Source organism: Physella acuta, unplaced genomic scaffold (genome assembly GCF_028476545.2).
Source record: "Physella acuta isolate Inbredline_101_S28 unplaced genomic scaffold, ASM2847654v3 ptg001534l, whole genome shotgun sequence".
Lineage (NCBI taxonomy): Eukaryota > Metazoa > Mollusca > Gastropoda > Physidae > Physella > Physella acuta.
In genome coordinates this window covers 269,658-288,456 of record NW_026733049.1, presented here as the reverse complement: position 1 = coordinate 288,456, position 18,799 = coordinate 269,658, and the positions used below count along the sequence as shown (strand labels likewise).

Sequence of the window (18,799 nt, the reverse complement as noted above, 5' to 3'; positions counted from 1 at the left end):
TGCTCGTCAGAGCCGATGGAATCAAAGGCTTCACGTGGACTCGACCGACCTTAGGTAGCAGTCGTGCTCTCTTTCGTCATACCACGCCTTCCCATGGTGAGGGTGGAACCTTACAGATTTGATGGTCCATATTACAGACGGAATTGTTTCGTCATAGGCTCATAAAATTTGTGGTCAGCGCTATGCCCATTCGCCTTTGATTTCTCTCGAAGCTGGGTGGACTAAACTACATCTATCAATATCATGTAGCCTACCCATTTATGCAGAGAGGATAGAAAATTAATATAATGTTATAGGAATTTGGGACTGTCAGTATTAAATTTTAATAGTGTAGAATTGTAGATAGATCTACATACATTTTTCGAAATTCGGGACTCTCACAACTCAGCATGTTTTAAACACAACAAGAATATATTGTACACTAACAGTAACAATCATTAACATTAACAGTCACCAATAACTTTTAATACATATTTCCATTTCAGTTAGGCGAATTTCCAAGCCTAACATTTACAAATGTATTTGTAATTTACCAAAGTAGTTTCGGCTTCACAGAATAAAAAGAAGTAGGCAACGGATTGAAAGTAAACAAACGTAGTTTGGACATTTCAAAACAATTTGTTCTGGCAAGTTATGAAAAAAAACCGGAAGTATTAAAAAGTTAAAACCGTTCAAAAATTCAATTTGTCACTTTATAAAAATTAATTTTAATTTAATTAAAACATACTTTTCTATCGTCGGGTCAGTTTGTAGTTAGACTAGCTACTAGATCTAGATCTAGATCTAGTAGGCCTACATAACTTTAAAGTTTAGGACTTTTAGGGGTCATCCATTTATGACGTCCACAATTTTTTTTGGAACCACCCCCCCCCCTTGACCACGAAAATCTACTTATTTCCCTTATAAAAGTCCATACTCGTCCGCAAAAGTCAATTTTTTTCAGACCCCCACCACCCCCCACCCCGTGTGAACGTAATAAATGGGTAATCTATCGTTTTAGCGTAATCAATTCGGCTGCAGTAGTAATGTGCGGGAGAGGTAACTGATGAATATATTCGTTTAAATAAGTATATTTAAGTCAAATTTTACAAAATATAACAGATAATTGATTTAAAATAACAATTAGTGACTAAAACAATTTAAAATATCATGAAACTAACTTTAAACAAGGTGTTTGAGATAAATATTAGTAGATAAAAACAGCGGCCATCTTTCCAAATAAAATTTAGAGTAGTTTCCCTTGACAAAAATGTCTATTCGTATGTATGTTGTGTTAACTTTGTTGTTCAATGTACATAGCTGTCTTGTTTAATATTGTAAGTAGGGCAGAGGGTCGTCTTCTTATCTTTAATTTCAATTGAAATGAAGGCGATGTATGTATGTACATCCAAGATCTCAAAAACTTTTGGAAGGTCCAACATTTATTAAACCCTTTTGTACTGATTAACTTGTCAATTTAAGGTCGTCCATATTCTTCATAAATGACGTTGGACTCAAAATATGGGACGGGGTAAAATATTTTTTTTTAAATTATGAAGAATATATTCGTTTTCGCTAGAAATTGTGATTACGGGTTCGGGTATAGTAGAACTGCGATATATTAAATTATCTTCTTGCTTTTAGTGACGATTGGGGGGGGGGGGGGGGGGGGGTGAATTCATCGGAAAAAGTATGACGTCATTTATGGGTGATGCATTCAAGCCTAGTTGTTTATTTTGTCTGTAGACATTAGTCTTAGGCCTACACTTTTTTTCTGAATTAAGATTATTGTGGTTATGAAAATAGGTTTAAATTTCAATTAGTTACATTTGAATACCACATGTTACTTTTTTTCTTTGCCTTCTGTTTTTTTTTTTTTTCATAAGTTTTTGATTTGTTCAGTAGTCGATGTTTACCCCTCCCCACCATCCAATATTACAAAAACAAAAAACACCCACTATATAGTGATATCTCCCTCTAGAAAAAACTAGATCAACCTATAGTTCGTAGTAGAATTAGAATCTATCTCTTATTCGTCTGGTTTAAAAAAAAAAGAAATACGTCATTTTTCTCAACCCCGCCGTTTCATCCCCCACTAAGCACAACGTCACCAACTTCGTGGCGCGCGTGACGTCATTTGTCATTAGGCTAATGTTAAAGAAAGAGGTACCGCGTAATTAAAAAAAAATCTCAACAGGCACTATGGCGTTGAGACTTAAGCGACGTTTAGCCTGACGAATAGATCTAAATGACTTTAGTTCGGTAAATTATATTGGTGTTTAATTCATTACAGTGGCATGATGTTCTCCCTCTACTATACAAATTCACGTGCTTTTAATTTCTGCAACATTCTGCCCTGAGACGTTCGGCTCTAAAATGCCCGATCCCACCTATAAACTTCGTCTGTCCATTAAACTCCACGCAAAACTTGTGATCAATATGTGGACATAAACAGCGCTAGTGGTAATGACAACAGGGACCCCCCCCCAAGCAAGCTCAGCTCTTAAAGGTGCTCCGCACTTCAGAGGCGTAGCGACCCTTCCCGGCGCCCGGGGACAAACTTTTCGATTTGCACCCCCCCCCCCTCAAACTTTCGATTTGCACCCCCCTCATCCTTTCAATTTATTTTTCCAATCCATTTTGGCGCCCCCTAAGGTCGGCTCCCGGGGACATATGCCCCCCCCCCCCCCCTCGCTACGCTACTGCCGCACTTCATAAAAGACAAAATTGATGTTCAGATATTGTCGGACTCTGGCGTTTTGCCGACAGCCGTATTCCTAACGCACCGTCTTAGAGGCTGTCCACTGCTAGCACTATTGACTATACTGAACTCAGGCCTATACTGAGTTCTGGATTTACATTAGCTGCTGTGGTATTAAGAGTTGATATTTTGTTATGCCCCATGTCGTGAAACTTGCTGTTTTGTCCAATTTTACCTGTAAGTCACTAACTGTTTTGGACTCTTGTCGAATATTGTTGCCAGGAGCAACTTGGTTTGAGCCTTATTTCCAGAAGTTATTTCATTTGGAGTCAATATAATGCGGCCTATTTTCGTCGGTAGGCATTTAGTGGCAGGCCCTTTTTGGCGGGGATTATGTGCTGAGGTTGTTTGACACCGCTTAGGACAACAGGCTTGCAATAGTTATGCTCATTTGTTATGAGCAAAGGTATGCATGAAAACGAATGCTGTATGTTCCTCATTTTCATTGAGCACAGCTTTATAGAAGTCTTCTATTCTTGACGGCACGCATCCCCATACCCCCGATCACCCCTTCATTATAGGTCATAAATTGCGGTCCTGCGTAAGTTGACGTCACATTAGCATAGCATATGTGACATCGTTTATGGACATCCCCATATAACTCATTTTGGGTGTTTGGTATCAACATTTTGACAACAAATCAACAAAGGTTATTCAAAATGTATATTGGAGGTTAGGACTTGACATCTACTATAAATGACATCACGCACTTAAGGGGTTGAGTAACTGGTTTTGAGAGGACGTTTTACGCGGGAAAGGGGAGGGGTAAGAAACGTGAAACGTTAAGTATTTCGCCTAATACAAAAATGCTGAAAAAAAATTATTTTTCGTTAGAATTATGGCTTGACTTTTTAACAGGCAGGGCAAAAAGGTAATTTTCGACATTACGACTATTTCGTGACGGCGAAAATGGGCGGGGGGGGGGGGGGGGGGGGTTAAGGTGGAGAGAGAGGTAAAAAAAAAAACATGACGTCATTTATGATTAAATCACTAATTAAAGAAAAAAAAACATGAAAATATGAAATTTAGCAGCAAACAAACAATAACAATTAACTCAAACTAATATTTAAATAAACATTAGATATGTAGTGGTAGCTCTATTACTATTAGTGATTACTCTATAAAAATAGGGACTTTCTTAATGTATAAAAATTGCATCTTATAATAATAATTCTAGAACTGATGTTTATTGTCAGTCAATTAAATTGTTTAAAGGGCAGAATTAAAAAACACACACACACACACACACACATGCTTTGTATTTAAACACAAGACAATCGTATTTAATAGCAAACATCAATACATTTCCATACAAATAAAAATTAAAGGGAAATGACTCAAAATAATATTTTCTTAAGATGGCCGCTGTTTTCAATAGCAAATTTAGTATCTGGAACATCGTTGTTAAACCTTAATTTCATAACATTTTAATTGATTTAACTCTTAAATGAGGTTTGATATTCAATTATCTTTAGTATTTTAGTAAAAAATGCAGAAATACACTCATATTTAAGACATATTTGTTAGTTACCTTATCCCTACATTACTAGTGACGGCCGAATTGATTACGCTAAAACGATAGATTACCAATAAATGGATGACCCCTTAAATTAATAATTAAAATAATTAAAATATTTTAAAAAAAATATTTATTTATTAACGAGTCATCATAATAAATAAATTATTAAATAAATAAATAATATTAAAAATTATTAATAATACATTCTAGATCTATATCTATTAGATTTTATAGATCTAGAAGCCTGGTAATGTGTTGTTAATATCAAATTAATTGTTAACTAAGTCAGTATAGTGACACAGTTTATTAAAATAAAGGCCTTGCCTTGGCCTTTAATTAAGACTTAAGATTTAAAGTTTAAAAGTTTAAATTACTTTAATTAAATTAAATGCATGGCATAGTAGATTAGTTAATGATTAACCTTACACATAGATTCTATGAATAGATTTCTAAATTTTAATCATTAAACTTAATTTATAGCCCTAAAGAATATATAGCCTAGATCTATACAATTATGTTGTATTCTAAAGAATAATAATGCAGAGGTGTCGCCCATAAATGACGTCACACTCGTAGAGGGGAGGGGGGGTCCGTAATTTTGTGACGGGTGGGGGGGGGGGGGGGTTCAGATGGTGCGACGTCACACTTTTGCATTATAAAAAATGCAATGTTAGAAAACGAATATAAGATGTTATTTCGCGTTTTAGAAAACTGTTTAAATAAATTGTAATAGGAATTGATTAAAATACTCTATTTTGACAGAGTTCAGACAAGATTTTGGAAAAATGTCTTTGTTTAAAAAAAATTCAACTGCAATTTTGAGGGGGGGGGGTGTAGGCTGAGGTGTGATGTCATTTAGAGGGGGGGGGGGGTGTCTGGCTTTTTGTGAGGGGAGGGGGGAGGTAAAAATCGTCAAAAAAAGCGTGACTATATATGGATGACCCCAGACTAGATCTATATCTATACAGTATACAGCGTTTATTCCAAACTTTTTTCTCTGGGGGGCGGGGGGCACTGGTAAAAGTATATGTTTTCTTTATAAATTCCATCTCAGCGAAGAGATGCCTGGAAGAAACTGTATCTATATTTTTATTTTGCACTATGTCCAGTTCTCATTACCAGATTAAATCAATCTATCTAGCCTTATTGTTTAAGTGTCACGTGCTTGTATGCTTCTAAATATTATAAATAGTATTTCTGCTTTATTAAAAAACTCACTGTACACAAATGAATCAAAGTCTAGAATTAATTTGCCGATCACGCATTCGTGACAGCTGCTTTATTAGCAGTTAATGATCTCTTTGGAATAATGTTTTTGTTTCCAATTATACGTGGGAATACACGAGAATACAGTAAATTTTTGGGATCATGTCCAGATAAGCCCCACCATTAATGCAAAAAGTGCATGGGGAGAAAAGATTCGCCCTGCCATTTGTGACCTATTTCTGATGTTTAGGCATTTGAATATTTAAACACACGTCATAAACACTTCTTAGGGATCGTTATGCTTTTTTTGGCCTTTTTAATACCCCTTCCCACCTACATCACACATCGTCACAAAAAGTCACCCCCCCCCTTATATGGCGTCACACTCAGTTCTACCCCCCCCCCTCCCCGTAAATACCGATTTTTGGTCGAATAAGTGACGCGTAGCCCGAAAGTATTGAGTTCGGTCTCCACTTTCTCGAGTCTTTAGTGTTTTCTGGGGCCACAAAGGCAAATTTCGCCAGGACCAACTTTAGTTTTCCCCAACATGCTGTTTCAATCTGTTGTGGCATGTTCTCAGTCTAAAAATTATGTGTTAATCTTGGCGTGTTAATTTTTAATATGCGTCTTGTTTTGTGTAATTTAGGTGCGTGTCAGTCACAATTGAAAATGTTTGCTTTCTTCTTTGTATTTCTTTTGGATGTAGAATATTTTTTTGGCTATTTTGCCCCCCCCCCCCCCCCATCCATTTTATCAAGCTAGTCCGCGTTCTTGTTTCCTTGTATCTGGGATACAATGTCATGCTGCAGATATTGTCTAGCCTTTCAATGGATGTCCTGAGTGATTAATTTGAGGATTTTATTAGACGATTAATTATGATTATAGGGTTTTAAGAGACTGCAGGACAGATTTGGCATCAGTGAGAAAGACTATTTGTTTATTCGGGATCTAGAGTGACCTGTAGGGTTATCTGTATCTTCTTTCTATAGCCTCTTTCTCTGCCCTAAAATTACCAGAAAGGCTGCCAGTTGCAATAGTATTTTCTTAGCTTCTCTTGTTTGCCCAGTTCATAAGAATTTCAACTCCGTCATTTTTGGTGGCATCTACAGCTGAGCCATGCAGGGTACTTTTCTTTTATGAGCTTAGGTTATTTTCTTAAATTCTCATAGTCAGAGTAATTTTCTATGGTGTCCATTGAGTCTGATGATTAATGAACGGTGTTAGAACCAAGTCGGAGAGGGGTTTTGTGTTTTAATAAAATTTAATTGTTTCAGGAATAAAATTTTCTTTTTCTTATTTCTTTTTTAGCAGTAAAGCGCTACGCTGTTACATACTATGAGCACAATAGCCTGAAATTGAATCATTTAAAGGGGAAAGGACCTTCACTTTCAAGCTTAAGGGCCTCGAAAAATGGGTGGCCCTAGGCTGCCGCCCGGCCAACCACACCCTTAATCCGCCACCGGTGCTGTACCACTAGTACCAGTGATGTATCGACGTGGATGAGCAGATGACGCTGGTTGAAAACAAAACAAGAAATGTAATCATAAACAATTCGACAGAGTTAACCATTTAAACCTAGATAACGAGTGGTGAAGTGAGCTGATTGGTCCACTTCCTCCACTTACGGATCAACACGCTAAGTTTGTATGTTGCGTGTGATTGTGTTAATGGTTTTAATACCAATCTCCAGCCGTCGGGGACACGTGTATTAATACTTGTGATCTGAATGTAAGTAGGAAATCTACTGTTTACTAACTTTCTAGGTTTTAAGATAACCCAATATGTTATTTTAAAAAAAAATTCTAATGCTTAGCGATTAATTCTCCATATGAATATTCGTTTGCCTACTTAATAAAACGTCGATAGGACGAATTCTAGTTTAATTTTTTAAAGCTTGCTGCCATTGTCTTAACTATAACCCCAACAATCTTCCGGATCATAACCCTAATCCAACAAGATAAAAAAGGCAATGTAATCTATTAAATTTATTCTGCTGTCTTCAGTGGCGTAGGCAGGGGGGGTATGACCCCCCCCCCCATAGACCCCTCGGTATATATATATAAAGTATGAGGGGGGGTGCAAATCGAAAGTTTGAGGGGGGGGGGTGCAAATCAAAAGTCTGAGGGGGGGGGGGGGTGCAAATCAAAGCTTGTCCTCGGGTAAAAATTGCACCCCCCCCCCCCTTGAGACGATCCTGGCTACGCCACTGGCTGTCTTATCAAATTAATACACCGAAATGGGTCCCTGCATTGTAGTTTTGGTAATAACGATAAAGGAGATAATATCCCTGTCAAATAGGTTCTTGAGTGATAACTCCTGGTCTTAATTTGTTTTGAAGTAAACAGATCATATTCAATTTTTCTTCAAAATTCAACAACCAACATTTCGTTTTGCTGTTCAAAACTGATTAAGAAGAGGAAATACAATTAAAGCTACACTTGTCAGAATGAAATATGAGACACAGTTTCTAAGTACATAGATCACCGTGCATCTGGAGTCCACTTCCTTTTTTAACACACGTGATTTTAACACAGACCACTGAGTCACCCATTGATTGCCATCAACGTCTGCCTACCTAGTAAATTCTTATCTCTACCACTTGTTGTAGTTCACAAGGACAGCTTCTTCCCGTTATCTTGATTGAACTGAGAGGAAGCATTTTGTCAACTCGATAATTATCAAAATAAACAATTGAACTACGTAACTAAACAAATATAAACAATTTTCTACTCAACTAAATAAGAAGAGCATTTATAATAATAAAAGACAACACTCATCCGTTCTGAATAATTACGTCGGCCTAAATTAGATGATGTTGACCTATATTAGCTGCTTATATTGAAGGAATATGACCATTTAGTAACGAACACTTGCTGATGCTGTCAAACGCTAAATGAAAAATGGCATTTTATTCAGTGGTTTGTCTATTATCAGATGTTAGTCATACTCATTATTTTTTTTTTTAAACAACAGGCCCTACTTGCTTAGTTAGCTTACATATTAATTTATTTCAGACAATAAATCTTTAAGTTATGAAAAAAAAGCTTTTCATTCAAATTGTCTTTTTATCGATCAAATTACCTAGCAATAATTCCCGAATGAGCACAGGGTTGAAATAAAAGTAAAATAAAGTATGATAGAAGGAAGTCATTTGCTCTTTCCGAAACGTTATAAAGTAAATAATCCTTTTTAGATCTAGCGATTGATTGGCCAGATGAAGTAGAGTTCATATTTCTTTACCTCGGTATATGAAGGTAAGGTGTGATCAACACGTTGCCTTTAACCGCCTTTACTTTCCCTGACATGTGTTGGGTACCCATCAGACTTAAGTCGACTCATGGATGTTCTACTGACTTGAACCCAGATTCGAACTCGTGACTTTCGGGTTAGCAGCTTAGCATTTTACATAATTTTTAGCCACGCCGTCCCACGTCTGTAACATTAAACACGCGCTTAATCTTTTTCCCCAGGGATCTCTCACTTCACTAGAGCAATACGAGATGCGAGCAATCTTCAGCAATGGTAGGTCTCCATAACCCTTTTCATCAGTTTTAAACTAAATTATAAAAAAAAACTCACCTCTTAAAAAAAACAAAAAAAAACAACAAAAAAACAAAAAAAAAAAAACAGCAAAAAAAAAAAAATAAATAAATAACAAAAACCATTCTATTAATTAGTGTTACTTGTTTTTTTCCTAGGCGTGTCGCAAGTGTAAACGCTATGTAACACAATAATACAATAAAATAGTGTTTGGTTTTTTTTATATATTGACGTATTCTTTAACAGTTCATTATATATTTGATCTAAAATAGTTTCAAACTTGTAAATATCCAGCAACAATTACACTACTGCACCTCTCTCTTACAGATTTTTTTCAAGGAACGAATCTATTCAAAGGCATCTATATCTAATCAAGCACGTCGAATGTATCCGTTCTCAAAACAACGCCTTCTGACTTTTCTTGCATGCAGGAAGCTGAACAGGAAACAACTTGCCGTCGTTCTCATGGTGATGTTTATTTTCGTCTTCGCTGAACTGGGTTTCTTCGTTAGGGTCTCATCGTCAGACAAGAACCCAAAGTACACGCCCATCGCGATTCAAATGTTGGATCAGTATTTTGAAAATCCACTCTTTGCCCATAAATTTAGATTTTTTTATAAAGGTTTGGGGATTGACGAGGCAGAGGTGTATATCCATACATTAAAACTGCGAAGAGGCATCATCAAGCAAAACTTGAATGAAAAAAAAAGTCTTATGGAACTCATTCACGAGAATCCTTCTAGTGTTATTTTACAAATACAGATAGGTGAGCATTTGGAAGCGGTTCGTGAGTTTTTAAAATCTTTAACTCAGGTTAAGTATACGAGCTTAACGATCCTTGTTTTTGTGATAGAAAATTTCAATCGTTTGACGGACATTTTGATTCGGAATTACGACTTACCATCCCCGTTCGTGGTCCTCATCAGTCCTTTCTGCGCCCGACTGAACCTACTGTGGTTCCCCGGGGATTACCCCAAGTGCGCTCAGATGGACCGCAATTCTTCCATCCCAGTCCAACAACCGTGCGAGAACAGCACCAGTTGGCAGCGCACGCGCAGTGCCAGAGCCGCTCACGCCAAGCACGCCTGGACGTGGGGCGCCAATATGATCTACAGCGCCGTCCAGAACAACCACAACTTCACCGGTTTCGTCGTTCATTTCGACGACACGGATATACTCTCACCCGACGCGGTTTATGTATTACAACGCCTGCACGACATACGGAAAACAATGTGCCCGCTGTGTGCGATATCTTTAAAATCTTTACTCCCACCCAATGAAAATGGCAACCTTCATCACGTGACTACAAAACACAACACCGTCCACGCCGCAGCAGTCCGGTCGAGTTTTCTACACGGGTTTTCCCTGGGTCAGAAACTGTGGGACGCCTTGAAAGTCTGTTCCCCTCAGTACTGCCAGCAGGACCCTTTCAACTATAGGACTTCCATCGAGCAGGCGTTGAATCACGGGTGTTTCGCCCAAAGACCGGGATTTATCCTCGCCACCTCCTCTACCCGACTTTACAACCAGATCTGTTTTGAAAAAGAAATTCGTGTAAACAGAGAAGAGGATTTATACCACAACTGGACTCCTGATGTGCAATCGATAATACTTTCATATTCGTCAAAAATTCGCGTACAAAACTGCAACATTGTTAACCCGCCCGTAGGTGCGGACTTATTTCCGGGCCATCTGCTGTTCCCGAAAGTGATACAGGCGGATAGTTTCGAACAAGAGATTTTAACAGGCAGTCGACTTGACCTCAGGGTGTCGGGGAAGGTGGGTGATGGCTGGGTGGACCCTCTAGATGAAAAGTTGTGTACTGAGCACTTCCTAGGTTTTACCACGTCTGACAACCACACTTTCTAAGTGTTATATGTATATGTCTTATTTGATGTAAGTCGATGAGATTTCAGTTATCATTAGTAGGGTACAAACAAGTTACTCATGAGAGAATAAACAAAACTACAATAGTAAGCCATTCTTTCCGTGAACAAAAGATTCATGAATAGTGTTGGCGCGTCTAGTTTCTAAGTGTCACTGTTAGCAACGAGTGTCAATGAAATGAAGTTTTGTCTTGCCTTGTAAAAGGTCTAAAATTTTGTCTGTGCACAAAGAACTGATCTTCTGAACTAAAACAAACACTAAACCGTGTACTATAATAGAGGGGGAGAACTGCAATATTTTGTGTGTGTGAATATTTAGACTTATTTCCCCTGGCGAAATTAAAAATACTTTTTAAAAATGTACATGCTTATTTAAACCTATTTTTAAAACATTTTCCCCACATGTTACTGGTAATTGACGCACATTTTGCGAAAATGTTTTTTGTGTAACTGATTGTTTAGTATAAGTATACAGATACAGTTTACTGGTCAGTCATTTTGATGCCATCTGTTATGGTTCCGTAGGTATTTTACCAGGAAGAAATCAAACGTTAATATCCTAATTCGTCAACACTACAGACACAAATCTAGAGGGATTTTAGCTCTGCAAGTTTCGGCTAGTCGCCGTGGTATAAGGTTACAATAAGTTACATGGATGCAGAGACGAAAGATTCACGAGTTAGGTGTCAAGGGCATTTTGTCCTCGATGACCGGGGGGGGGGGGGGGGGGGTTAGAAGTGTCCCTCATGGCTTATGGCTGACAGCAGCAGACGCCATGACATCTATCAAGCTAGTCTCTTGAATCTTAGGGTTTTTTTTTTTTTATAAAAACGGTTTTACTTCATTGTATGCAATTTTCTTGTGGCTTTTTGAATGCCATTACATTCAAACTTGAATGAAGCTACAATGACCTAGTATTTTCAAAGTTGCAGGTCAAAAGTTATTTTAAACCACTTGCACTAAATCAGTTGTCTACCTTATAAAAAAACTATATCCTGAACACATCATGTGCAGTGTGAAGATGTCAAAAACACAAGTGAATTAAATGGAACCACGTTAACAAAGATAGCTTTAAGTTTAAGTAAACTTGCTATTTTTATACGGCTTGTTATTTTTTTTTTTTAGATTCAAGATTTCAAATTTCTCGATGAAAATAAAACTCTCTTTCATGCCATTTAATTACGCGATGAGCATTACAGTGTCAGGGTCTAAAAGGAACAATATCACACACAATAATCTGAACTTTAAATTGAAACTCACAATTATTGTATTAGATAAAAATAAAACTTAAAAAAAAATATTTTAACGCGAGATTCGTTCATTTCATGATGCTTTCTTTAATTAGTTAAACTTTTATATTTTGTTTTCGCATTTTAAAGATGTTAGTTTTACTTGTGTTGGGGTGTAGGGTGTCTTGGGGTTTCATTTCAGCGGGAGGAATGTGATACTGCGCTGGGTTTAGAGCCATAAAGGATGCATCCCTTTATGGCGTTCTCAATAAAGATTCAATTTTTGACCGTTTCCTTCGTTAACACTTTTCCACTTTCTTGGACAACCTTTGTTTTATTTTGATGATTTTCATTTCCGATGCAACAAAAAAAAAATTGATACCGAGTATTAAATATTGATTTTGTAAGGAAGGGCAAGTTTAAAAGAGAAATAGTTTTATTTTTAGTCATAGGTAGTTAAACTTTAATTAAACATTCGGCTAAAGATTTTTATTTCTTTTTATTAATTACTCGCTAGCCCCTCGCCTCCCCTAGCGGCTATCACCACACCCCCCTAAGCGCTATCCCCACATATCCCCAAGTACTAGCCGACATCTCTCCAAGCGCTATCCCCACACCTCCCCAAGCGCTAGCCCGTCATCTCCCCAAGCACTAGTCCACATCTCCTCAAGCTCTATCCCACATCTCCCCATGCACTCTCCCCAAGCACTATCCCCATATCTCCCCAAGCACTAGCCCACATCTCTGGAAACGCTATCCCCACATCTCCCCAAGTGCCATCACCACATCTCCTAAGCACTATACCCTCACCTCACTAAGCACTAGCCCATACCTCCCCAAGAGCTATTCCAACATCTCCCCAAGCATTATCCCCACACCTCCCCAAGCGCTATCCCCACACCTCCCCAAGCGCTATCCCCTCATCTCCCCAAACGGTAGCCCATCGCCTCCCCATGTACTAGACCACACCTTCCCTAGCAATAGCCCACACCTCCCTAAGCTCCAGTCGAACACCGCTGTGCTAGCTGTTTTATTATCGTCTGCCTGTTTCACCAATCCCCAGCCTTAAGATCCACCTTGGGCCGACAGGCTGTGATCCCGTCAAGCCGTACCACAACAATACACCATCAGATTACAGTCCCCTGCAGTTGGCACATGGCAGATCCTCTTCATTTTCTTGTTAATGTAAAAACACCCCTAGTTACAGAATATATTTAAAAAAGTTATATTTCAACTCGTAACTAGTTTTTTCTTGCGAGTCACCCAACACATTCTGTCAATGCTTCAGTTTGACGAACTATCTAGAAGAGGGGTCAGTAGCCTGCGTTTTCAGAAACTTCTGAATACAAAAATTGTCCATGCCGTTAGTAAGGAAATTATTTTTTTTCAATGTTAAATAATTTTCAAAATATAAGAGCTCATGAATCATTAGCAACACTACAACAGTCGAGTGTCCTTAAATGAATAATGGTAACGTAAGAGATATGGAAGTGTCTTCCAGAAATACTCATTTTTTTCTATTTCTGTGGAATCTCTTGGTCAAAGTGGTTACACGTCTGTCTCAGTGAATGTTGCACGAGAAAAAAATAAACCCTGCCAAAATTTATCGTATACGAAATGCACATAATTATTTTCCTTGTGATTATATATGCATAGATATATTAAGTATATATATATATATATATATATATATATATATATATATATATATATATATATATATATAAATTAACTTAAAGGTCTGGTTTGTTACCGCCTATTGAGAGAATACAATCGTAAATGGGAGAGCTCATTCGGTGATGTGGTAGTTGACATCGATCTAGCCCACTATTGGCCCATTTGACAGGAAGAATGGGCGTTCACAATAGTGTCGGGTAGCACAGGTCTAATTTCAATATTAATTAAAATCTTGAATAGCGAGGAGTGCTAAAGCGGCAGGCAGGGTGTCAGTTAGTCATAGTATTATTACCTGCTATCTGAATAGATATATAGACTACATAGGGCCTATATATATATATATATATATATATATATATATATATATATATATATATATATATATATATATAATGCATATAAATTTGTCCTATATATTTATACATGTAATTCAATTAATAAAGTGAATAAAAACTATTTTCCTCCGTATGTTAAATTTTAGCACAGGAAGATGCTACAAACTGGTAAAATCCACCCCCTCTCCGGCTTGAGTCTTTGTGTTTACCCAGCAAAGTATAAACAAGGACCCACTACGATGTAGGACGCTCACACAATTATAATTTTTGAATGATAGATATAAAGAATGTAATAGGCATTTTTATCTCAAACTGGACCAGGTGTTTCTATGATCACAAGACATTTTTAAATCAGAAGATTCTTATTGTTCTTGAATCTTGGCACATTGTTTTATTACGATGAAAATTTACGAGAATTTATTTTTGTAATTTACTGTTTGAAAACAAATGCGCCAAATTAAACTTAGAGCAAATAAAAGCACTATTTTATCTGGGCGATGAACTTGGCATAGTTCGCTGGAACTTGAACGAAGGATCCAGAAAGTTCGTTAAACTGGGATGGTGATGTAACAGAGGGCAGTATTAGGTGTATCAGTGCAGTGGCGTAGGCGGAAGGAGGTGTTGTATTGAAAGTTGTTTCAGGTTAACTTACTGCTATTTCCGATGGTGAAGTTGAGGTGGCAGGACAAAGTGTCTAATATAGACCTATGTAGAGAGATAAGACAGGAGCCCATGACTGTGCAAAAAAGGAGGCGGTGGTTCAGAAAATGCGAAAGGCACAATCAAATGTGACACGCCAGGTGTTGGATTGTAACCTCCAAGGGAGGAGAAAGAGAGTACGACTAAGGCATACCTGGAGACGGAGTCTTCTTGAAGAACTGAAGACAGCAAGTATGTCTTAAGAGGTTGCAAAATCAACAGCCGGAGACAGGCCAAAATAGAAGGTTGTTATGATGGAGACCCTAAACTCCACAAGGATTAAAGAGGATTAAGTCTAGTGTTTCAATTGCTATAATGCACTCGTGTTGCTTTAGACCTACTATTTCCAAATTTTGAATGCCCTACAAACACTAATTGTACTCTTTTAAAAACGTTATATATCTATCAATCTATTTATATATATATACATATATATATATATACATATATATATATATATATATATATATATATATATATATATATATATATATATATACATATATATATATATATATACATATATATATATATATATATATATATATATATATATATATATATATATATATATATATATATATATATATATATATATATATATATATATAGGTCCCATACATGAGGAATAAATTGACCCTCGCAAGGGAGAATCCTGCCTACGCCACTGTACCCGAGTAACAAATAAAAAGCCGAATACAAAGAATAACTAAAACTATGTTTATATCCCCGTATTTTGGGCTTATTATACCATTTATAAGCAAGTCGAGTGGACGAGGCAGACAGCTCGGCCAATTAATTAAGTAAGGCAACAGCTGGCTCTCGGGGACCTCGGCGTTGTCATGGATACCATCGTTTGTTTGATGGCGGCACTGCGGCCATGCAAATAGCACCCGTGCGATCCCTAATTTAGACGAACGAAAATTTTTATGTAGCAGCATCGACGACGTAAAAGAAAAGTCCAATGATAAAAAAATCAGTTATTGTAACTTATCATCTTTGTCATCTAGCAGGAAGTGAAGGCACCCAGATGAGTTATTAAAATAAATATGAAAGAACTAATGTAGTTTTTATCCATGCCGCCAGAAATAATTTAGATAAAGTCTCACTAAAAAGTTGTATATGTAAATTTTCTGACGTCTTGAGCTATCTCACTATAGTCAGCTTTTTGTCAGGAATGCAAATTCCATTACAAGTCATTAGAATACATAGAATCTACATATAGCCAACAACTATTTACAGAATGAGGTTAAATTTAAAAAAAAAATCTTCTAAAACACCTGGTGTTCGGTTGTTTTAATTATAAACAATTTGAAAGGAATTGGTTTTAATTTGAATTTAATAGACAATAGATTTCAATAAGAAGTTGAAAACTGATGAATAGGAAAGAATGGCTTAATTCTAGCTTTTAGGAGATGAGGACAGTGGAAGACGGTAACATTTCGTTTTTACTTTCTCGTATATACGAAGTATAGAGAAAGTCTTGTAATCGTGCAAAAAAAAAAAATCGAGATTTTTGCAAATCTCGACGTTTTACATCTCACTGATACGGAAAAACATAATTTTGCAATCTTGTCCGTATGTCTGTGTGTCTGTGTGTGTGTCTGTGTGTGTGTGTGTCCGTGTGTAAACACGATAACTTGAGTACCGTTACAGCTAGGTTGATGAAATTTCATATACAAGTATTTTATCAAAATCGTAGATCCGTATCAACTTTTGAGCGATTTCGGATAACCGGAAGTGGTACTTTTTCTACTTTGAATTTTTCAAAAGCCTATAACTTGAGTACTATTTCAGATAGATAAATGAAATTTGATATGTAAGTAAAAGATCTAATTCTCTACCTTCTGTCAAATTTTGAGAATTTTTCGTTGACTGGAAGTACTTATTTACGCTACTTCCGATTTCTCAAAAAACTAATGTAAATTTTAAAAGTACTAATAATATTGCGCACTATTATGCGCTTTTTTATTCGCGTTCACTTGGTGTGCAATTAATTTGTCTACGAGATTTTATTCTATTTTTAAAACTTTAAGTATTTAAAATGGATTAAAAATCATGTCTATAGCCCGAGTTCCCATCCCCTGTTATTTTATATAAGAATATTCGAGAAAGTTTAGGGGAGATCACTCCCGGTTTATTTTAAATTGATGACTTGAAGATTGAGCAAAAAAAAATGTTTAAAAAATTAATGAAAACATTAATTATCTGAAGATATTTTTCGTGTATGCTGTTTCTAATTTCTAATATAGCTCAAGCTAAAGCAGCTTCTTTTTTAAAATTGAAACGGATTACACCTTGATGCATTTTTGTTAAAAAGAAGAGTTTATATAAAAAATAAATCACCAGCAATACTAATATCACGTAAACAATAAATTCTAAATTCATTTTTCAAACATATTTATGTGGGATTTTCTAAATTACAAGTTAAATTCTGCTCTTCAAGTTACTCACTTACTGCACCGATATTGTTCTATTTTTTTTTCAAGCCAAAAAAAAAAAAAAAAAAAAACCGGTAAAAAAACAACAACAGATAAACAAATTTTCGAAAGTAGACACATTACTAGATAGTACTGTTCAAACATTTTTATTCACTAGATCTTTGAACAATATGACATCATTTTCTCTCCCTCATCGTTACATTATTACCAAAAGTCCGAGCCCCACCCTCCCCACCCCTCAGGAGTGTGACGTCACAGACATCTGACAAATTAGTGGTGTAGAAATAAGCGTTCAATGGTAATAAACTAGATTCTAACATTCATCAGAAACATGCGTACAATCACACATCGATTAGCACCATTAAACCACGATATATCGTCACGGGTCTTAGCACCTAGTGTCAAAACATGGAGAGGGAGAAATACAAAAATAAACAAGACAAAAAAAAAACCACCAGATAACGAGACGTGTCGACTCGGACACACGTCCACTGTAGAGACCCACTAAACAGTTTCGTCGTCCTCTTCACTCACAGCAGTTAACAACCCCCCCCCATCTCACCCGTCCTCTACGTACATCATTGAGCCCCTACCTATATCATTGAGCCCTTACTTGCAACCTACTGCCCCTTCTCACAGCCCAGACTCCTTCAATCACGAACAAATTTCCTATGTCATAACCTACACACACAGCCGCGAACCCCCACGCCTATAATGGAACCTACACACGCAGGCGTTATACATATACCCACAGCCCAGGTATCCCACCTACACCCACATGCATGACCCCCGCCCACAGACAGGACAACCCCACCCACATGCATGATACCTCCACCTACAAGGGTGATACCCCCCACCCACATGCATGATACCTCCACTCACTACAGCCCCGCCCAATTGCATGAATCCCCCCCCCCACACGTAGCCATAACACCCCCCACCCACACACAGGCATGACACCTCACCCATATGCATGATACCTCCACCTACATGCATGACACCCCCACCCACTACAGCCCCACCCACATGCATGACACCCCCGCACACATGCATGAAAACCCTACCCACATGCATGATGCCCCAACCTACAGACATGACACCCCCACCCACATGCAAGACACCCCACCCACATGCAAGACACCCCACCCAACACCCACATGTCTGACACACCCACGACAACCCCACCCACATGCAAGACACCCCACCCAACACCCACATGTCTGACACACCCACGACAACCCCACCCACATGCAAGACACCCCACCCAACACCCACATGTCTGACACACCCACGACAACCCCACCCACATGCAAGACACCCCAACCAACACCCACATGTCTGACACAACCACGACAACCCCACCCACATGCAAGACACCCCACCCAACACCCACATGTCTGACACACCCACGACAACCCCACCCACAAGCAAGACACCCCACCCAACACCCACATGTCTGACACACCCACGACAACCCCACCAACATGCATGACACCCCCCTCCCCCCAGCCACAGGCATGACACTTC

At 37.7% G+C, this 18,799-nt stretch overlaps 1 protein-coding gene across 1 annotated transcript; it reads left to right on the top strand.

Annotated features, from left to right (window-relative positions):
* Positions 1-655: 655 nt before the first annotated feature.
* Positions 656-11,596, top strand: LOC131928693 (uncharacterized). The gene is made up of 4 exons (XM_059284781.1): positions 656-741; positions 6,774-7,193; positions 8,936-8,987; positions 9,333-11,596. The coding sequence occupies exons 3-4, from the start codon at positions 8,985-8,987 to the stop codon at positions 10,872-10,874; spliced, it is 1,545 nt and encodes a 514-aa protein (XP_059140764.1). The 5' UTR covers positions 656-741; positions 6,774-7,193; positions 8,936-8,984; the 3' UTR covers positions 10,875-11,596.
* The last annotated feature ends 7,203 nt before the right edge of the window (positions 11,597-18,799 follow it).